At 42.2% G+C, this 22,934-nt stretch overlaps 1 protein-coding gene across 1 annotated transcript in view; it reads left to right on the top strand.

Annotated features, from left to right (window-relative positions):
- Nucleotides 1–22,934, top strand: part of Sorcs3 (sortilin related VPS10 domain containing receptor 3) — a 624,914-nt gene that overhangs the window by 461,584 nt on the left and 140,396 nt on the right. Inside the window, exons 6-7 of the mRNA XM_005352452.2 lie at nt 817–881; nt 9,469–9,587. Coding sequence (XP_005352509.1) covers nt 817–881; nt 9,469–9,587 — 184 coding nt within the window. The remainder of the gene's footprint in view (nt 1–816; nt 882–9,468; nt 9,588–22,934) is intronic.

The following is a 22,934-nucleotide window of genomic DNA, read 5'->3' on the forward strand; positions in this document are numbered from 1 at the left end:
CGATTCTGCCTCCAGGAATCTCAGAATGAGACTGAGACTGTAAGCTGTCTCCTGCCATTTTATAATCTTTTCTGGGCCTGGGATTAAAGGTGTGCATCACTGGGATTAAAGGCAAGTACTACCCAGTTTCTATGGCAACTAGTGTGGCTACTGGGATTAAAGGTGTGTGTCCCCACTCCTGGTCTGTAAGGCTGAGCAGTGGGACTGTTTTACTCTCTGATCTTCAGGCAAGTTTTATGTATTAAAATACAAATAAAATGCCACTACATCCTGGTCATCATATCTTTTGAGCCAAAAAACAAACAAACAAACAAACAAACAAAAAACCCCCCAAAACCCAAAACCACTTTTGTTTGCAAAAAAAAGAAGAAAGAAGGGCAGGCAGAATCAGATGGTAGGGGGTGGGCAGGCCTTGAGGCAAACAGAACAGGGCAGGAAAATGGGGTTTTATGTGTAATACACAGGTCTAGCAAGAATGTGGCTATTCAGGAGTGTCATGGGTTGCCTGCCTGTCATGAGCAAGCACAGGGCTCTACCTTCAATTCCTAGGACAAGGGGGAAAATGTTATGATTGAGAAGATGATGATGAAGGGAGAATCAAGAAAAAAAATCTCTTAGAAGGTACAAAGTGGTAGACGGGTCAAGGACAGAGATTCAGACTTAGACTCTTTTTCAAGAGGCATTGATTCAACTACACCGCTCTAAGATTGATGTCTACATGTGTTGTGACCACTGCAGGTGACAGTCTCTAAAACCATTCACACTTCTGGGACTTCCCATGGCTTCACTCATCCTGTTTCTCCCTTTCTTCCCCAGGTCGGTGTCCGGACTGGATAAGGAGGCAGACCTGGTGCACATGGAAGTGAAGAGCACCGACGGATGTGAGTGCTGTGTTGGTCCCACTGTGCCAGAGACCTGTATGAGGGCTCTCCAACATGATTTGTATGTTAATGACTCGGGAAGATGAAAAGCCTCAAGCTCCATTACTGCCATACCCATTCCCATTTCCCAGAGTAGAGGAATTGACTTCTGGTCCAAAGGGAGACTTTTATTGAAATGAACCCCTAGGAATGAACTTTCGGGGGGGGGTGTGATTTAATGTGATGCATTGTGCTTCTCCTGTTAGAATTTCCTTATCATCTTTGAAGGCTGGCCTCCATAGCTCATTAGGGCATTTTATACTCACACAGCGGCTCTCAGGGACCACTTGCTTTAACAAATGAACCCTTAATAAGGACAGGATTTCTAGAAAAAGTAACTGAGCAGTTATTTGCGAAAATGATGTTCATCTATTGGACAGAGATTTAAAGATGACCTACTATGTGCCAGGCTTTGTTCTTGACTGTGAAATACACTGGTTAAAGTCTTACAGTATCTGTGCAAACAAGTGGTTCTATTATGACAATGGAACCTCAAGAATACAAGAATTTAACCTTTGGGGTTTTTTTCTTAATTTATTTGCTGAGAATTTCATATATGTATACAATGAGGTATCATATCTATTTCCCAGTTCCCTCTTGAGCTCCCCCTAGATCTCTCCTGACATACCCCCTTCCAACTTCATGCCTTTTTATTTTATTTTATAACTCACTAAGTCAATTTAATGCTACTCATATATACATGGTCATGGAGCTATCCACTGGAATATGCGTGATCTACAAGTGACCACACCCCCAAAGAGAATGATTCCCTTGGCCGAGCGTCTATAAGCTGCCAGTGACTCTTTAATATGGAGTGGAGTGTGAACTCCCAGCCCTATTGTGGAAGAGGAGGCAAAAAGAATTTAGGAACTGAAGGATACAACCAGTGTTGTGAAATGTTGTCTTTAGTACAGGACATCACTGGTGTACTCATGAAACCACAGGACGGATAGTTACAGTCACAGGACCTGAAAAAGATTGACACAGAAAACAGCAACCTCAATTGTAGCATGTGTGGCTGCATACATCTCACACAGAATTTGTGTCGAGCCAATTGTTACAAAAATTGCATTATTTGAGGCTAGAGAGATGGTTGAGTAGTTATGAGTACTGACTGCTCTTCCAGAGGACCAGAGTTTGAATCCCAACACCCATATGACAGCTAATATATATGTAATAACAGTTCCAGGGATCAAATGCCCTCTTCTGGCTTTCATGGGTATCCAACATATATGATATCTATCTATCTATCTATCTATCTATCTATCTATCTATCTATCTATCTATCTATCTATCTAATAAATCTGAAAAAGCCTTTATAAAACCTATATTTAACTTCCCAGAATTTGCCATACATGTAGTGCTGTATTTTCAAAGGAAAAATAAAGCCATCTTAGATGAAAATATATTTTATCCTAGTACACAAGGTCTTCTAGGCTGGAAACAGTTGCGAACATCTAATCGAAACCCAACAGGACAAGTGCTTGCCTGTGAGTTGGATCCAGGATTCTACTGCGGTTTTAGCTGTGAGAACAGGGAAAAAGAATCCTCATTCCCCTGTGGTGTCCTCTGAAACACAATATTGCCCATTTCCTGTTCAGCTCAGCACGTTCTGGGTTGACCGATAGCAGAGGAAGTTGCAGAACCCATGAAAGGACCAGAACTTGTGAGCACGCCCTGCTAGGACCCGCTGCACCATCCAGAATGCATTACATTAAGGGAAACTGAATGTGCTTTCTGCCTCGTTTAGAAATTAGTTGACCCTGGACAGAGTTTTTGTCCTTACTGTGATACCTCCTCTATTGCTTTATGTCGCTTTAATCAATTTGTTAACAATGGACTTCTTGTGGAGCATAATTGGCTGCTAGGCAGATTTCAGTTCTGCAGACAACAAACCCAACAATGCCAAGGGTGGCTTCATGTCATATTGGGCTCTTCCTCACTGATAACTGCCAAGCACAAGCTAGAAAGGGGTTCTGTGAGGACACGGTGGCAAGGATACGGGACACTGTCAGACATTTTTAACTGTCTTCACATTCCCAGAATTTCTAGAATCCGAACTTGTACAGCTCGTACCACCATCTCTTGTCCCCATGAAATTGTTAAGCCTCATTATTCAGTAACTTGTAAGCCGTTCTAAAGCCCAATACTGTTTTATTTTTAAGCTCAAGGACAATTTTAGAGTTGAAAAGTAAAACTCCCAGGGCAGGCGAGCTATCAGTCTCAGCGACTGCCTGGAGGTGGAGGACAGAAGTACAGAGGAAGGATGCCGTACTGTTTAAGCCAGTGTCGACTTCAGGGAGCAACATGGTGGGGAGGGGGACTTTGGAGAAAAAGTAAAGAAGCCCAAAATATCAGAAACACATACCTAGATTCTGGGTAACATCTAAATAAAAAGAGACAGAGAAAGGGAAAGTTGTGTCTTTCCACCTCAGGCTTCAGGAGGGTGGGCAGACCTGGCTGGGCCTCGCAGTGGCTCACAGTGACTGCCCTCGTGAGCTGGGGTTCTGGGAGGCAAAAGTACAGTCTCCTATTAAACTCAAAGTGATTCAGCTCATACCTTTAGCATGGCTTCCTGTGAGCCTGCCTACCTAGGTTTGGTTCTTTGGCCAGGTGATTGACCTGGACCAACTGGATTGTTAGTCTCACCCGGGCCAGAGATTCCATTCTCTTAAGCAGAAGGAACTTTCCCTTAATGGAACTTTATGCTACTCTAAGATTCTCCCTTCTGAAGGGGTAATCCTAGTTGATGGGGTAGAATTGGGTCATGGCTTAGCTGGCTTCTTCCAGCTAAGTGGGGACATCGAATGGTGAAGTTGGGCTAGCCCTCCAATGGGCCTATCTAAAAGACCTCAAAGTGTATAGGTAGTTTCATTTGTATGGCAGCCAGGTACAGTGAGGAAAGGAAGTCTTTTACTGTACTTGGAAAGAGACATGGTGGAGGGGAATAGAGGCAGGAATTATAGATCACTGAGTCTTAAAATATCTCAGCTTAGAGCTCCACTACTCTCCAGAAACTCAGAGGCCAAGATGAAGGGAAGAGGCAGCTCAGTCACTGCATCTGCAGACCAAAGGCATTTGCTTCAATTACAGTGGGTACGATGAAACTCTACTTTATATTTGGGGTACACAGTTTTCCTTGATTAAAAATACTTCAGAATTATTTTAAGATGTTTTTCAGAGTTGTTTTTTTAGTATCGTTTTCTAAGTTGTCAACATATAATAACATGCCCGGGTCTAAACTGGAATTTAGGTCCTCATTTTTTTCTTCTGTGTTCCAAATACAAAGTAGGTAGGATCACAGATTTTTATCAGTTACTTGAGTTCAGACCCCAGCTTTTCATTCGCCTAACATCTCATCTGTGGAACGTAGGGAAATTTCTCAATCAGCTGGCAACTTAGTGAAGACATTAAAAACCTGAGGTGGTGATAATGATGTATTGAGGGTTACAGTTCCTTGCTGTATTATTCCATATTACTGCAAGATTTAAAAAAGTGAATGTACACAATCCTAAAATATTGTCCAACTAAGAATGAACACTCTAAAATACTGTTCTTATCATTGTTATCACCATGATCACTACCAGCATCACCTCCTCAATCCTCATCACCAAGACCATCAGCATGACTATCATCAGCAGCATCATCACCTCCTCCTTCCTCATCACCATGACAACTATCATCAGCACCACCAACATTATTAGCACCACCTCCAGCATCATACAACCGTTATATTCAGAGATAGACTATTCCATGAGAATTAGAAAGAGTTCTCAATGAAGTCACTCAAACTTGCCATGATGTTTGAATGTCTATAACTTGATCAGCTTGTTCCCTGTGCCATGCAAAGGCAGAAATGGCTGGAATTTTCCTGTATTAGAAGTTTCACTAAAGCTTGAAAGTCTTCAGCCCACCAGAAGGGGTGGAAACTCCCTGCTTTTGTTTAGTTTTAGTATCCACTGTGCCTCTTATGCTAAATTAGGCCTTTCCATCAATGTCACGTCCTTTGATTTGCACTTCCTATAAGTAGGTTAGCTCCACTTTCCAGTCAAGGACAAATAGGATTAGAGAAACTAAAGGAGTTTCCAGAGTCCCCTTGAATCTGCTTATTTTTATGTGTTTGCATTTGAGAGTAATATTGTTATTTAAAATAAACAGCTCTTGGGTATTTTTCATGAAAAGACCTGAAGAGCTGAATTTGCTTTTTGTTCAAAATTTTAATCCACTTTTTCAACTTCTGACAATATGTATATTACCCAGAGGGATGGAAGTTGAGCGAATCATGGAAAGTTCTTTTCTCTGAGGTGGCAAGAGGCTTGATGTTTAGGAAGTTTGAATATTTAGTAATCTCAAAGGCAAAGTGTAATCACAAGCCACTATATAGTTCAGCATAACGAAAATGTATAGGCTTTTAATAGAATTCAATTCTGTTTAAGTACTGCTTAGTGCAGTTTTAGAAAGTCAGCCAAAGAAAGGAAAAGATGCTCACAGCCGTAGGCTGCTCTAAGGAGGTAACTCTTTTGGAAGAGCCCGGAAAAGCCCACACTAGACTTTACTGTGGCATTTCTCCGTATAGAGGAGAAGCTCACCTTGCTGAATATGGAAAGATAAAAGCAGTGTCCCTGAGCCTTACACAGCTCCTGGCAGGAATGCAGCCCCCTCAGAAAGAAACAAGGCTCTGAGGGTGTTAGACTACCTCTCTGCCCAAATTCCTGGATGCTTGTGCACAAATCCAGGGCGCATTCATTTGTGAATATGCTGTCTCTGCCATTGGCCTGGAAATCCTGGAGGAGAGGAACTCATGTTTTCTGTTTCCCAGAATAGCAGCGAGTGGCTGACACCTGCAGCTTCCCTGTGTACCTTGGTCGGGTACAAAAGAAATGAGTGAATCCATCTAAGGCAGCCCATCACACCACAAGAAGCTCTTATGCTGTAGGTGAGGATGCTTGGAGACTGGCCCAGCCTGGCATAGGAGAGGCCTTCCCTAAACATCCTGCTATAGTACATACAGATACTTGGAGATGGGACCAGATATTCCACAGGTACCGAGCAGATCCTTCTATTGTACATATACTGTACATTGTACATATACTTCATATTGCTCATATTACAGAGGACACACTGTTTGACTGTGACCTTTAGTTAATGGAACAGTCACCACACCAGCTCTTAGGGTGCACAACAAAGATGTTTTTACATTTAGAAGTATGTTAGTCAAAAGCATTCACCGTTGGGAAAATCTACCTGGTTTTCTCATTGGGGTATATAAATGAGGTGTGTGTGTTGTTGCTGTTTTTCACTTGGGAGTGTTTCAAGTAAAGAACAGAAAACTTAGTCTCAATAATAATGGTGTGATCCAGTCAGTCATCCATCACGCATGATTGACAGAATGGGTGAGAAGCACTGCCTACACTGAAGTCCAACTCAAGTTTTTCAGTTTTCCAGGATTCCTTCTTCACATAGCATTACTTTCCCACCCACAGGCTGAGCTCAAAACCACGCCCCTCTCTTTTTCTCGTTTTTCTCCATGAAAGGCATGTATTTTTCTCTTGTGCATCTCCCTAGCACTTAAAGGATCTCCATTGTCCATGTCAATATAAACTCAGGATATGAGTTTACCATTAACACACACGTTTCATCCCTGATAGTGAGACAGAGACGTCTTTGCTATTACTGTAGTATATGAGGAATGCATATAACCAAAGCTCCTTTTCATTTTCTTTGCAGTCAAATATAACTGGCATTTATCAATTTTAAAAATTGTACTCAACAATATGCTAAGCATTTTAATGCATAATATAGTGAATCCTGCTAACAATCTTATATTGTTGACTGCTCCCAGATGAAATGCGCTTTTAATCATCCAGGGGAAATTACCACACAGCAAGTCCAGGACTGGCCGTGCCCTCAAGTGTTACATGGTGATCCATTAATCTAAGTCTCTACTTATGTCTAGTACCTGGTGCTATTATAGACAAACAAGCTGATAGGGCCAGGTTATCAGAAGCTTGTTTGAGATTTTCAATGTGTATGGTAAGTGTCCTTTTGGATTTGAGCGTAGAACTTTTACATATAGTCATATTTATCCTTATTTAGTGAGACTATCATTATACTTCCAACTTGAGATCTACAGAACCCGAGACAAACAGCATTTCTTACTCATCCTTGACACCCAAAACTCTTTCTGTAACCCTCCATCATTTCTGCTTGGTAGCCAGGACTGCGTGATAATTCCCCATTCTCTCCCACTGAATTCTCATCAGGCGGTGGGCACAATGGCGCTCATTATTGTGTCTTTGGGTTTTGGAAAATCAAGGCATTGAGACTTCCAGTACACGAGTCTGGCTAAAGATGGCAAGGTCTCTGAATGTTAAGTGGATTTCAGCAACTCATTTTTGTGCTTGTGTCCTGCTAAATTGAACCTGTCATTCCATGCAGCACAGTGGCAAGCGGAGCCAGAGCCAAGAAGGAGGATGCGTTTGGCACTGTCTCCCGCTTGTCACAGGCCAAGGTTTGGGTAGGTGTTGATTTTGTTTAGGGTGGCCTTGAAAAGACTTGATTCTTCTTTCAGGGTGTTCAGATGCAAAGAGCATAGTAAATAGACAGGGAGGAATGAGCCTCTCCATGAGTAGAAGCTAGTGTCCCTCCCACGTGAACCTTTCATTACCCATGTGAAGAGCTTTCTGAGACACGGTTGACAAGGACACAGGTTGTCATGTCGGCAGTTGTGATTTCTTTACATGTGTCTACTGCCACCTTTTGCTGTATTTTGGTGCTTTATTTAAGGAACAAATTAATGAGCTGGTATGTGTGCAAGCAGATCCCTGGTGGGCAGACCCTGTGCTCCAAAGCACAGCCTGGGAACCTGGTCTTCTCCTCTCTGCTCAGCAGGAAGTGGGACACCAGGCCACTCTTGGCTTCATGTACAAACAACAGCAAAGGAGAGGAGACACTCAATGCACACTCCAAAGTACTGGAAGCCTGATCTTCCTCCAGGGTCAGGGTCTTGGGCTTACAAAAACGCCTGTCTCCCTCATGAGGTGGCCTGGGATATGCAGAGGAGCCCAAGTGGGAAGGAACTTACTCTTGGGCCGCATTTGGACTGTAGTCTCGTTTGTTTAGCTACACAAAGTTGTTCTGTACTACATTTGAAATTTAGATTACCTGTCAAAAACTAAAAATCAGAATATTTTGCATTAAAAATAAACAGGCAGCTTTCCTTAGAAATCCAGAAGGTCTCAACACCAGCTTGCCTATAATGAACTAGAGCCAAGTATTTTGAGAAAGGGTCTCATTAAGACCTGCACCAGCCTTGAACTTGTGATCTGCTTGCCTCAGCCTCCTGACTATCTGAGATTATAGGCCCGAACTGTCATGTCAGAGCTATACTTATAGATTGTTGATGATCTAACTCCCCCAGAACAAACTTTCTTTGTTATTTTAACGTTAAAGGGAAATTAAATATAAATAAAAAAGCTTCTCTACTTTTAGTTTTAAAGAAATCTACTTCTTATTTTTATTTTAATTTTAATTTTACTTTAAAATTCCATAAAATGAACAATAACCATGTTTAAGGCTATTTACAGGTTGATGTCTTCACAGAGTCGCTCTTGTAGATTTTTTTGAAGGAGAAAGAAATTGAAAACATTGTTTTCCTGGATGGTTCTATAGTCATGTGTAGATGCTCTTAAGAGTCAGAAATTGTTATATATGCAGATTTACTTTTACAAATAATTATACAAATTTCAGGTAAGTAGTTAGTGAATGTATTCTTGTTGCAAACATAATAAAGATGTATATTATACAAAAATCAAAGGCAATACATATATAACATAATATTTTAAGTTCATCCCATTCCCAAAGTAACCATATCTAATGTTCATGTGAGGCCTTGAAATCACTCCTCTGTAACTGTAGCACAAAGCTATGTACCCAAAGACATATTTTAAGTCATAAACTAGGTTTTACTTGTGTATGACAGGATTTGCATTTTCAAAAGTTTGGAAAGCAATGCACATGAAGAAAAAATCTGTTGGCACATATGTAACTACCAAATCTTTCAATTGCAGCATGACACTCTGTCGTGTGTTATATCTTAGCTCATTCAAATTTTCCTGAATTCGTGGACATTTGGCCTATTTTCAATTCTTCATTGCTGTAGATGATAACGTCACAGTGAATATTCCCACCACTCCTCTTTGTGAAAATATCCGAGACTTTCTGTAGAAACGTTCCTTGAATTAAAATTAGTGGTGTAAAAAACATGTGCATGTCAATTCCTGATAATATCTTCAAAAAACTAAGTGAATTTATTCTTTTACCCGTAGTAAATGAGATTAACTCTTTCCCCAGCCTCTTAACTAACCTAGGTATTACCCCCATCTGGGGAGTAGTGACTTCAAATATTTTGTATAAAAGAGTAAGAACTTACTATTGTTTTAGAAATCACTTGTCTGTACTTCCCCATAATGTCTATCTTTGTGTGTGTCTAGGGCCTCGGCTAGTCATTTACCCTGCTGCTAAGTGCCACCCTGCCTTTCTCTTTCAGATGCCCACTACCTCACCTGCCGGATCCAGGAGTGTGCTGAGACAATTCGAAGCGGCCCCTTTGCTCGCTCCATCGACATTAGTTCCCTGGTCGTCCAGGATGAATATATCTTCATCCAGGTGAGCGTTCTTAGTGCTGCTGGTGGTAGGAAGGGAGACGGAGAGAGAGTGGCTGCCTGCTAGGACACAACAATGGCTTTCCTGAGGATATGAAGATGAGGAGCAGGGACACTGTCCTTTACTCTGTGGTGCTGGGCACTAGGGAGACTCCAGACTGCACTTTGTAGGTTTTCCGGGTCAGTGTTCTACCCTGGGGACTTTACTTACCCAGGGAATTCTTCAGTCAGATTGCCACTTCACGGTAACAGAGCTGTCTTGAGAAGGTTAGGCTGGGGTTGGAGGTTATTAAAAGTCAAATGTCTAATGGGCTTTGACTTTCAGTAATTTATCAAAGTCATGTTCTATTTCTGTCTAAAGCGGCTTGTCTAACTTGGAAGTGAAATCCTCCAATGAATTAGACATCCCCGGATTTCGCTTTCTGGAAAAGTCTAAAGCTCACCAAGTTGTCCCTTCCCCTACCTGGGCTTTAATACTTTTTAGAATGTCCAACTCTCAAGTCTTTTCCTGCAAGAAATCGACTGTTTCAAAGGAGTAAGAAAAGACCGGAAAGAGAAAAGATCCAAACGTTGGTCCCCAGAGCACACCAATATTTACATCCAGGAAGATGAGAAGGAGCCAGCCAATAAGACCACAGCTAAGAGTTGAAAGATAATGGCACAAAGGTGGCGGAGTGCTCTGTTGCTTGAATAATTTTTGCTCACAAGGCAAATGGCAACACTGAATTTCTTCAGTCACCAAATAAACATAGGTTAAGCACTACTCCTTGACTCCATCAACTATTGAAAACTGAAGTTAGAGAGGAGTGCCGCCAGCCTGCACTCAAGCTCCACGCAGAGCAGACCATGTGTCAAGGGCTTCCCCACTGGAACTTAGTCAGCCCTCCCCCACCGCGGGAGTTGTGCCACTGGCCTCTTTAGAAGTGGCACGTAAGCCTTGCTTCTGCCAGTGGGTGCTCAGGGGGTAGTTATGGCGGCTAAAGACTCTCGTTATTATGGTTTGCCTTCCTTAATTTCCCGTCTGTTCTTTTCATAGAGCTGAATATTTTAATTTAAATTTTAACTGCATAGTTAAGGGATATAACTGTGTACAGAATACCCAAAGTTCTGTTTTTGGGCAACCTCTTTTGGTTTCTTCTTGTGAGTGATGACAAAGCCAGTATGCTACTTGCATTTCTGTTTTCCCTCTTCTCATTAGTTCTTCCACCACTCACTTCAAGTTGGTCACTGAATTTTCTAGTGTTTGCCTTACTGCCTTAGCATGTGACTTTGCTAGACTTAAATATTTTGTGACACACTGTGGATAAGGTGTGAAATGGGCTGTGTAGTGACTTCCTGCCATGTTCCCTTTCCAAAGGATAGCTGCCATCTGAGTCACTTAACACATGCACAATCAACGGTGCCCCCCCCCCCCCGCATTGGTTGTTATCTTGGCTTTATAGGTGGATTTATTTACCTGTCCTCATCAGGCTTTGAGAAAAGCTCCCTCATTTAGCTCTCAGTTATCTGTTTTGTCCTTTGATGGAGGTTTTGCAAACAAATAATTCTTGCTTTCTCGAGGTCTACAAAGCATGCGCTGAGCTCTTTCCCTGTGAACTTGGCTTGCTGAGCACCTGACTATTGCTGGGTCAGGGCAATCTGTGGTTCCCTTCTTTGAGATGTCTTGTTTTGTTTTTCCTGGCTCTCATTTAGGGCGAGGAGTGCCACTTTGTTTATTTTTGCTAGCCCCTCCCCCTGGAATTTTTCATCATATTTTTTGACCAGTTACATGTTTGTGTATGCCTTGTGGTCACCATACTCTTTCACCCCCGGAAATGTGTCTCTTTCATTCTAATGATTCAATTTCTTCATTTTTATTATCTTAAGAGCTCCTTTATGAAATCTTGAAAGACATATTTCACTTCACTTTCATGGTTTGGGTGCTCTTTCTGTAGGACCCAGAATGTGTGAGACTAGATCATCAGAATGAAGACAGCATTTCATCCTGCCCAAAATTTCACCAAAATGAGATAAAACAGTTTTGTACTGTGCATGAATCAGTATTTAGTAATTTAGAGGGCCGTTCTGTCTAATTTTCCTGGTTTAACTTCTTTTCTTAATTTGACCAGATTATATTTTAACTTCTCTGCCTCCTCTGTCTCGTCCTCTGCCAATGATTTCAATAACAAACAACCCCCCTTACCCCCCTTCCCCTCCTTGTTGTGTGTCCCTTGCCTCTTCAACTTCTGTTTAAAACTCTTCTCCACTGACATGGTCTAAATGTACAGGTTACTCTGTGTGTGTGCTCATGTACAATATGTTTATGAAAATACAGATGTGTGTGTATGGATTTGGAGGTCAGAAAACAATGTCAGATATCAGATATGTAGTGTTTTACTTGCATCTATGGATATGTACTGTCTGTGTGGCTGCCTGGTGCCTGCAGAGGGTCTTGGATCTCCTGGAACTGGAGTTACAGGAGGCTGTGAAATACCATGTATGTTCTCAGAATCAAACCAAGCTGCTCGGGAAGGGCAATCGGCGCTCTCAACTGCTGGGCTATTTTTTTCAACTGTCATACAGCTGTTTTTTTAATTACAGAAATGTGGCTACAATTGGTTTGCTTCCTGGAATAATCACTTTTTAATATTCCTGATATTTCTTTTCTGTCTATTTCTCTTTTTGCTTTTATTGAATCAGTTCATCATTCTTATACCATTTTTTCATATTCTCTTTAATACTTAAAATTTTGTATGTGCAGGCATTTTTGTCTGCATGTATATCTGTGTAACCACTTGTGATCCCGATGCCCATGGAGGGCAGAAAAAAATGTTTAGGGTACCCTAGAACTAGAAATAAAGGTGACTGTAAACCACCATGGCTGTGGGTTGCTGGGAATCAAACCCTGGTCCTCTAGAAGACCAACCAGTGCTGTTAATTACTGATCCATCTCTCCAGCCCTGTATCTTTATATTTTTAATTATTGCTTATTTTTTTAATGACCTGAGTCTCTTGGGTCACAAAAGGCAAAAAGTCTAGGAGGTTGATTCTGTGAAAGATCAGGGTCCTGTTTTTGTTTAGCATGAGTCTTACTTCATTCTCGCTTCTGTGTGACTCAACAATTTTTTTTTTCCTCTAAGCAGTTTTTCTCATAAGGCAGAACCTTCTGGAACACAGTATATGTAGCTTCTTTCTTACACAGATTGTATTTCATGGTTAAATTTTCATTAAGTGTGGAGTTTGCATTGCTCTTTCTTGTTTGGTTTGCTGCTGTAGGATGATTTATGAGGAGAAGGGGGCACATTGTAATTACTTGGCTATTTAAAACCATTTATAAATCCTTATCATGTGTTTCTGAAATGTTGCTATAGTTTACTAACTGGTTTCTTTGCTCTCAGATCAGCACGCCAAACCTCTAACGCCTTCACAAACTCCTTCCAAAGTCCTTTATTTAAAATAAAAATCAATGTCCCCAGCCTCAGTGGTTGTTAATCACCTGCAGGGTAAAATCCAATTCCTTGGCATTGTCTGCAAGAGCCTCCACTGTTGGGGCCCTGCAATGAGTCAGCCTCACAGAACTCCTTACCTTTGCTATCCACAGACCTCCCTTGCTCAAATTAACCCTTCAATGAACGTGGACCCTCGAGTCTCCACGCACATACCATGACGCTTCTGGCCACCCATGTCTTTCCTGTGTGTTCTTTCTGTTTGGGATGCCCCTTAGGGAGACAAACTGAGTTGTTAAGATTTAGTTAAGATTCAGCAGTAAGCAGCACTTCCTTTAGCCTCCCTGGTATCCTCCACCTGGATTGGATTGAGCTCCACGGGTGCCTTCTTACCTGTTTCTATTGTATCTCCAAGTCAGGTCTGTAAACTATGAGGACTCTGACTACATCTTATTCATCCTTGTTTCCCCTGCACTTCGCATAGTGACTGGTACTCAATAAGTGTTTACTGGGCTGAACTTAACCGAGGCGATAAGACATGGTCCTTATTTTCAGGGAGCATAGCTAGTTATCTTTTTCAAGCAAGGAAATCTTGTTTCTGCAGCTAACAATATAAGGCAACTTCAGGTAATTGGCAATTGCTCACTGCATAACAAATGTCTGTGTGTCGAGCGCCTTTGCTTTTATAAAAAACGCTGTCCAGGAATTACCCAGTGTGTTATTCAGTACTCGTTTCTATTCATTCATTTAAATATATTAAAATACATTCTGCCCAGCGGGGAGCACAGGCAGCTAAACAATTATAATGTGATGCGATGAAAGCCGCATTAGTGGGAAACATATGTTGCTCTTGGCTAAATGAAGAACCCTTCACCCTGTCCTGGATGAGCATCAGTGCAGGATTCCCAGGGGTGCGGGCAGGGGCGGCTGAGAGCACAGTGAGGGGGGTAGAGAGGACAGTGGGGTGCTGGGGTGTAGCCACAGGACCTGTGTGCCCTGACCTCTCTACCCAAGGTTCTTTGACCTTGCTGGAGGTGAGAAGCTTCCATTTTCCTTCATCAAATGCAGGTGACGAGGCTGACCTTTCTTTCAAATTCCTAAAAATCTCAGAAGTAATCTGAGTTCAACTCCCATAGCTCCCAGCATCCCTCTTGCTTTTTTCTTCTTTAGCATTGTTTATTCGATGACAGAGTCTCACTCTCTAGCCTAGGCTGGCCTTGAACTCACTATTCTCCTGCCTCAGCCTTCTGAGTTGTTGGAATTACAGATGTTTGCATCCAATTCTGTCATTGGACATTGTGATTGCTTCATTTTCCTTATTTTATGCTTTCAGTTATTTTTAATTATTTTTGAGCGTGCATTTTAAAATAATGAAAAATTTCCTCAAATAATTTTCTGAAACTTTGTGGATTTCTGGTCATTTGTGAGAGTATAAATTTGAAAACTGAAATACGCATCAGGAAAATTTATGGAGAAGGTGAGATTGTTTTGGTGACCAATATCTGTTTCTAAACCAAGGGCAGTGAAGGTTGCTTTCTGTTCCATGAGTAAAGATGCCTCAGAAGAAGAAAACCCACCAACTGACAAGGCTGCTTCTCCAGGGTACAAACTCATAGGTGATGTCTGTCAGCATCCCAGGAACCAGGCTGCGGAGCAGGTTGCTAGCCCTGTAACTTCCTCTCAAGGAGTAACCATTGATAAAGGCTGTGTAGAGTAGCTCAGCCTGAGTCTAAAGCTGGCCTCAACGACTGTGTTCTACCGAAGGGAGTTAACTCTCCCTCAGGAGTTTGGTGTTGAAGGTAAAACTTAGTAGAAGTAGGTTATTTATTACAAAATTCTAGCAAGTAGATTACAGCAAGTTTAGCATAAACTGCTTCAGGGTTCATGAGTTTAGGAAAATTTTTCACTTAGTTTTTCTAGTACTACTATTTTAAGTTTGTTTGTAATGCTAGCAGAAACAGAACTCTGATGATAAGAACAGCAGAAAGCAGCAGAAGAAACCCCCACCAAAAGGCCCAGCCTATCCCTTCACCTCTCCAGCATGCTGGAGGACAAATGGTGCTTCTGGCAGCATTATATCAGATTTCATGGAAACCCGAGTGACCAACAAATACCAAGTGCGTATCTAAATGAAAGGAGACCAGTGAGTCAAAAACACCAGCGTGTTTTACCAGAGCTATCTATAGGTGTGGTATTCCAAAACTGTTCAGTATGTAACCCCAGTGGAATCCTATTCAGCCATGAAAAGAATGACGTAGCATCACTTGGTGTGAGATAGATGTAACTGGAGATCATTGCGGCAGGTCAAATCAGCCAGGCACAGAAAGACGGGAAGTGCCTGTTTTCACGCACATAGACATTTCTAATAGCTGATCTCACTGCAGTGGAGGCTGGAGCATTGATTGACAGAGACTGGGGAGAGTAGAGGAAAGGGAGGGATAGAGAGTGTTAGCTTAAAGGGAAGTAAGCTCTACTTAGACAGTAAAAGCAATTCTTGTGTAATCCTGCACCTTTGAGTGCCTGTGACGACTGCTTTGGTCGTGGCACCTGGCAGAAGAGAGGATTTCGGATGTTTGATGAGTTTTCTAGGGTGGGTGTGTACCCTGATTTGAGCATTGTACAATATACACATGAGGCAAAAATACCACATTTGGACCTACAAATGCATGTAATGTTCTGGGATTGTGCATCATTTCCAAAATTAAAAAAAAAAGTCAAAAGGGATTGTAGGTTCATTGGCTTTCTTAGCACTTCCTTAAAGAGAGGAAGTCAGGTTTTCGTTCACTCCCTTTTATTGCTTTACTTAAGTCCCATTCACTTAAACAGTGAGTGGGTTCTGGCACTCACAGTGTTTAAAAGCCACTGACTACAATACTGTGTGGGTCAGAGGTCAGGCTTTTCATCTGTGGACAGGTGAGATCAAGCCTGTATCTTCTCTGTGTAAGATATATATATATATATATATATATATATATATATATAACATATATATGTATGCATATCCATACACATATATCCATATGTGTGTATATAATTTCGGGGTGCAGTTAAATAAACAACCCAGTCAACTTCTAAATAATGAGAATCATTTGACTAGTCCATGAGGCTTCTCCCCATGATATTAATTTCCCATGAAAATTTCACCTCAGTCGCATCTCTAAAGAAAACACTTCCCATAACCAACAACAACTCTCTTTCCTGGATGTTCTATTCTTTGTCTTCTCTTCTCTGTGTGGTGGGGTCCCCCACAGCTCCTGAAATTTAGGGGTACTGCACAGTTTATGCCTCTGCTTTTATGTCAGGCCTGGCAAAGCCTTGCTGGTGGCCATCTCAACAGGTCGCTGGAGGGGACAGACCCCATGCTCGATCTCCTGTCGCCCTTGAGCTGAAGATGTACAAGAAGCTGTGGCTTCTTTTAACTTGTTAGTGTCTTTCCTGTCTTGGGTTTCTTGATGAAATCAAAAGGCATTAATCCTTCTGAGAAAGCCGTGTTTTAATGGGAAGAATCTATTTGAATGGCCTGTGCTCCACGTGGATAAACGAACCAGTCTGTCCTCTATAGGGAAGGGGGACTTCAGGTTGACTTCTGCATGCTGAGCCAATTTGGTTGAAAACCCTGTCACTTACACCACTATAGATGGCTTTTATAGTGGGTATTCTAGAGAATAGTTAGTTCAGCAACCATTATCCCAAAATTCCTCTGGCAAAATGGTTCATACCCCAGCTACTAGGGACTGTGACAATCAGGAACACTGCTTTGTAAGGCTTCTTATATTCATAGTACGTTTCATGATGTTCTGTCCTAGCTTCCCACGATGGGATGAGAGGTCTCCTTTCATGTGAGGATTCATCCACCCCCTGAACAAACTGGTACCCACATTCTCTTGTATTCCTTCAAGTATCTAAACTGCAAGAGGAATTAGACTGATAACAAGTACAAATTACATGCCCAAATGCAAGAGAGAATGAAAGCTTGAAGGAGGGAAAAGTTTTCCAGACTACTGAAGTCATTGCGTACATACTCTCTGGTATCTGGATTTTAGCCCAGGACAAAGCATTTTCCTCATTCTCTTAGTTGAGCTTGATACTGTCCTGGAAGGTCACATACAACAAATTAAATGCTCAGGAGAAAGAGATACTTTCAGCTCATGAACATTGTGAATCGATAAGAGTAGCCCTAAAAGCATACCTAGAAGGGCTTACATACAGTCTCTGAATCTCCCATGTGCCTTTCAACAGTTTGTGCCGAGCAAGGGGCATGGTTTTGTCCTACAGAAATGAGAAAGTCAGCATGGTGAGAGTCTAACCAAGTTGTTCAGTTCACCCTCCCTCATAGGTGACAGTCTCCTGGATCCTTTCTAAACCACCATGAAAACGCCATAGGAACAGACAGTATGATATGGATTCATTTAGTGCCAAATAGCCAACCCGCAGTACTGTTCTGTGGATGTAGTCAAGAGGGAAGCCCCTTCCAGTGAGGACGGAACAATGTGCGGGGTGCTTCTTGAGCGACTATGGCACCAAATCCAAGCCAACCAGTTGCTGTTCGAGTTTAAGGATTCTGTGTATAAACAGAATAAAAAGTAGCCCTGTTTACAAGGTGAGATGTCTCAGAAGTACTGACCATTAATCAGTGTTCAAAGCCAATCTTTGCTGAGCCCCGTACGATATGGTAAATGCAACAGGACGTGACAGAGGCAAAAGACATTGTACCTGCTCTCAAGCAAGCCATGACTCAGGGAGCTAGGAGTCTAATTGGGGGGAAAGAGTCCTGGTTTTAAAGACCTGCGCTGTAATCAGGGATCGGCCACCCTCCAGCCAGGGACCGCTGACAGGTTCCCTAGACTCTTAGAGCACCCGTTTCCTCATCTTCCCAGAGTGGAATCGCACCACTTGCCCTGTGCAAATTGGAAGGTTGTTGTGAGGATCAAGGGCTTGAAAACTACAAAGCCCTACAAGAGGCAAGAATTGACACTAATCCACATACAAAACTCAACCTCACTCCTTTGTGTATATACACCCTATTTTAAGGCTATTTTTTATAAGCCTGCCACATGAAAGATTACTCAGTCTCTTTGCCAAATTCATTTTTAGATCATTCATGGAATCAATTCCTGGTTCAACATATGTGCATGATAAAACCTTCCCATAAAATCTCCATAGTGCTGTCATCAAAGAAATCAGTCTCTCATGATCCCACGAGACAAGATGTGTTCTGGGCATTAATTATCTTTTAAGAAGTAGAGTATCTTACTCTTGGTTCATCAAGGTTTTGATACTTTATTGAAAGGCCTACTTTATAGATCACCATGGGATAGAGAGTTCCCTCTATGGTGTAGCTATGATTTTTCTAATTGTTCTCTTTTTGATAGGAAAAAAAGCCCCATGGCAGTAATTAATAGAGTGTAATTATTCAAAGAAAACTATTTGGTGATATTTTAAATGATGTTAATTCAGTTTTAATGGGAGAGCTTTTTGAATGTTAAATAAATAGCAATTTCATCATTAGGGACACTATTACAACGCAGAAGTTTTAAGGGAAATGAAAGAGATAGAAACAATATTCAGAAGAAATCCAATAAAGACATCTTTAGGCGTGCGCAGTTGAAACACTTCCAGAATCTGAAACACATGTGTTTTCAACACCCAGTGCCAAGGACAATTCCTCAGTTGGCATGTAGTTGGCACATGGCATGTATTAAATCGGTGGCTTGGTGCAATGGTTGCTGCTACTATTTAAGATGCTCTCAGGAATATTCAGAGTGCTGCTGCACTTACGAAGGGATGTGCTCCATGAACCTTTGGGACATCTTAAAGTCTCCACTGCTCGTCCTTCTGGCTCATGCTTGCTGTTGTCACTAGCTGTGTGTAAGGGAGGCCTGCTCTCACCCTGCCATAGCTGCATGGCGGGACACTTGCATTTTGTTCTGGAGCTGATCTATCCTTGATTTAGATCCTCACAGGAGACCTCTTGACCATTCTGGGGCAGTCCCGAGCCTTGAGGGCGTCAAGAACCTCTGAGACAATGCATCTTCTTAGAGTCTTCCCTTCCCATGTCCATATAGTGGACAGCTATAAACTTCATATGCTAGAAGTTTTCTGCAGTAGGACCCCAGCATGACTGAGCCGCCATGACAGCCAGTTAGCAGTTTTCCTGACATGGCTTGTTCTCCCCTCTGTTTCCTGATTCTTAATTGCATGTTTCCTATTCCTGGGCCATTTCTCTCCAAATGAAATTAAAAACCACTTATATAATTGATCTTACTCAGGCTTTACTTCTCTTTGAAAGACTCAAATATTTAGAGTACCTAGTGTGTAGCCGGAATCATGGGTACAATGAACTATTCCAGAAACAAAGGCAGCAGGCTCTCAACACTCATAGCCTGTTTCTTTCTCTCATTCTTAGTTTTAGATTATCACTCCATCTCTTTTTCCTTTAAATTACTAATGGCTATTTTGAAACGTCCATCAATAGTTACACATTTTCAAATATCTACCATTCTTAAAGAACAAAGCCTCTGAACTCTCTTTGAACTCTATATTCCTCTTTATACAAGTCTTATGTTTCATTTGCCACCCAATCTATTGAGCATCATCTGTATTTGTCTGTTTTCCCATTTCCCTCTCTAACCCACCTGGGACTGCCTCTGCCACCCCACTGAAATTGCTTTGGCTGAGTTTACCAAAGATGCCTGACAACGTTTCTCAGTGATTAACCGCCCCAGCCTATCTTCACAACTCCTAGCTGCCCTGCATAACCTGGGGCATCTTCCTCCCAGCACTTCCTCCATCCTAAATGGTGTATATTCTTCCCATTCCTCTCTGGGATTGTCTTACTTCCTACGCAGGTGGCTCTCCCCCCACCTACCTTCTTTCTGCTTTGGCTTTTCCAGTGTTCTTTTTGATTCTCTTTCCCTTTACCCTGAAAAATCCCACCCAACCCACTCAGCATGAATTATATCCAAATGCAAATGATCCTGAGACTCTGCTCAGAGTGTAGAGGCCAGGAGGCTCCAGGGTTATCAAGGCTCATTCACTCGATAACCATCAGTCTTTCATGCATGGCAATCTCCCCTCTTCAGATGCTGCTTTACTGTACAAGTGCCTAATAAAAGACTCGTGTCTTCCCAAGAAATATACTGAGGGCCTGTGGAAATCATGATACCTGTTGTAGCCCAGGCTCACATTCTTTCTTTTCATTACTCCCAGGGAGAGAATGGCTTTGCAGTTGGCTGTGTGTTCTGCAGTAACTCTTTGCCTTGCTTGTACAGAGGGATGGAGTATGGCAAGCTAAGGGTGTTAAATTATTCTCATTATTTTTATAGGAGCTTAATTGTTTTTCCTCTGAGCAATTGTCCTTTGTCATTGTTCGTTTGTTTGGTTGGTTGGTTTTTGTTGTTTCAAGACATTGTTTCTCTGTGTATCCATGACTGTCCTGGAACTCACTCTGTGGACTAGACTGGCCTCTAACTCGGAGACCCTAGGGATCTGCCTGCCCTGCCTCCCCAGTGCTGGGGTTAAAGGTGTGTGCCACAGCAGCTATGAGCAACTGTTCTCTTTTCTTACTTTTTTAAATTTAGAATTTCATATATGAGAGCTATTTTTACATAATTTTATACCCCCCCCCAACTTTTCCTTTGCCCCACCTCTAGAATTCATAGCCTCTTCTTTAATTATTACTGTGTTGTAATGCTTCCTGTTAAAAAAATGATTTTCTTTCTCTGAACAGCCATTGATTGTCTGTAGCTCTCCATCTACAAATGGGGCCTTGTGAAATGTCCCCCTGGAGTCGTAGGTCACAAGCAATGCCACACCAGTTGGGAATTATGATTAATAAGATGGTATTTATTTAAAGGGGGAAACTTACAGATCACAGCCCTCTGCACAACCAGGAAGCAAGTCTAGTCGCCAGCGGAGCAGGGAGAGAGAGACCATGCCCCAATGGGCTGGTATCTCAGCAGCTATAGGCTGGAGGAGTGGGAGGACCTCCCGCAACATCCCCCTCTCACATTGGCATGTCAACTGCCATGGTCATTAATATGTTTTCTGCCCCCTGATAATAAGTTTCTCTGCTGACATAGTAAGCCAGATCAAGCTGTATTGAAAAAAGTATAACAACAGTTTTGTTTGAGCAAAGCAACTCCCAGGCGAGCTTTCCAGTTCCAGAGATGCAGGCTAGATAACTGAGCCCCTCCCCAACTAAAGCAGGGAGACTTTATAGGTTGTAAGCGATGGGTGATTGCTTGTTGGCACATCCACCACTAGCTGCGGTTGTGCCCAAGTAAGGTCAAAAGCTGAGCTCATGAGCAGGGACCTGGGTTACTCCTTCAGGGGAGGAAGCTGTCGCAGCTGTCAAGAATGTGGACCTGGGCCTTTTGGCATCTTTCCTTTGTTTGGAGACTCTCTGAGTAGGTGGGGTTTGGAAAGAGGGAGGGATAGGAATGGGGTTTTTCAGACCACACAGGGACATTCTGGAGGCTCCAACAGGACAGTCATTATGCATATCTTGTGATGTGGTGCCTCTGTCAGGTCTAGAAGATACTGTCACAGCTGCTGGCCCGATTCTCTGTCTCTTGTCGTCATCTTTCTGTTCACTCTTCCACAATGTTCTGACCCCTGGGCGCATTCAGGGTTGCATTGTAGATGTACCCATTGGAGAGGGGCTCCCCACACACTTTCACTTTCTTCATTTTGACCAGGTGGGCATTGTTTTAGTAACCTTTGTCTGTGGAAAAGCAGAAGCTTCTTCAGTGAGGATGAGCCACACTCTTCTGAGGGATTTTAAAATCCAATTAGAAACAATTGATTTAAGAAAATGGTAGGAGTAAGTTTTCCGATTGGGTTTGAGATCACTGTAGCCACAGGTGGTTGACTAGGTTTCCAGTGCCAGGCATGACTTCCCACCCATTGATTGGACCCTTGATTAATTGTAAATAGCTATATAGAAGACTGCGTTATTGTGATTAGTTAGGAAAACTGACAGTAGCTTCTCCATACCCGAGAGAAGGCTATATAATGATTGGACAATGCATTTGGTAAGAAAGATGGCCACGCATGCTAGCTAATTCTACAGCCTCTCATCATTAGAGACAGCCTCTGAGTCCTGGCCAGAAGATAGGTGTGTGGTCTAAGACAGCACAGAGGTTTTTCCATCATCAGCTCAAAGTAGCCACACAGTTTGCGATTTCTCACATAGTTGGGATACTTGCTGTTTTCAATTTTGGAAGCAATGACTTTTCAGAGTGTTCTTTCTCCCTGACCACATGAGTCTTTTCCAACCATCACCAAACTGAAAAGGCTGTCATAGTAGGAAAAGAACCTCACAATTACTTAATGGCAAATTTGCATCTGATATGTGCAGCTTATTTCAGTTTTTTAATGTTCTTACGCTTTTGTGTGATAGAAATTCTACTGTCTTTCCATTTTCAGTGGGGGTAGCCAAGCTTCAGTGGTGTAGAGAATCTTACTTTGTCTCGTAGCTAGCTAAGGAAATAGCAAGCTAAGCGTATGACCTCACAGACGCTTGAGCTCTAAAACACGACCAAAGAAGACAGCAGCCTATTTCATGTTTGGTTTTTATTCACACTAGCACTGGACTGATCTTTTCAGGAGCTTTTCTGGGTGACTTTACCAGCACAATAGGTGGGCGTTATTCAATTTCTCTAGATACTGGGGCAGGAAATTTCATATCCTCCCTGACAAGTGGACTCTGTGTTAAAAACGGAAAGTCTTGTTTTGTATTCAAAACTGTGCATCATCCGCCAAAGAGAGGCTTAATGCCATCCAGTACAATGCAGCCATTCCCGTATCTCTGAGAGATGACCCTCACGTACATGTCTAGGATTTACTCACACAGTCAGGCCACGGATGCAACATGAGGATCCAGAGGCAGTGGCACACATGCATGCCAGGGATGCGACATGAGG

Source organism: Microtus ochrogaster, chromosome 8 (genome assembly GCF_000317375.1).
Source record: "Microtus ochrogaster isolate Prairie Vole_2 chromosome 8, MicOch1.0, whole genome shotgun sequence".
NCBI lineage: Eukaryota > Metazoa > Chordata > Mammalia > Rodentia > Cricetidae > Microtus > Microtus ochrogaster.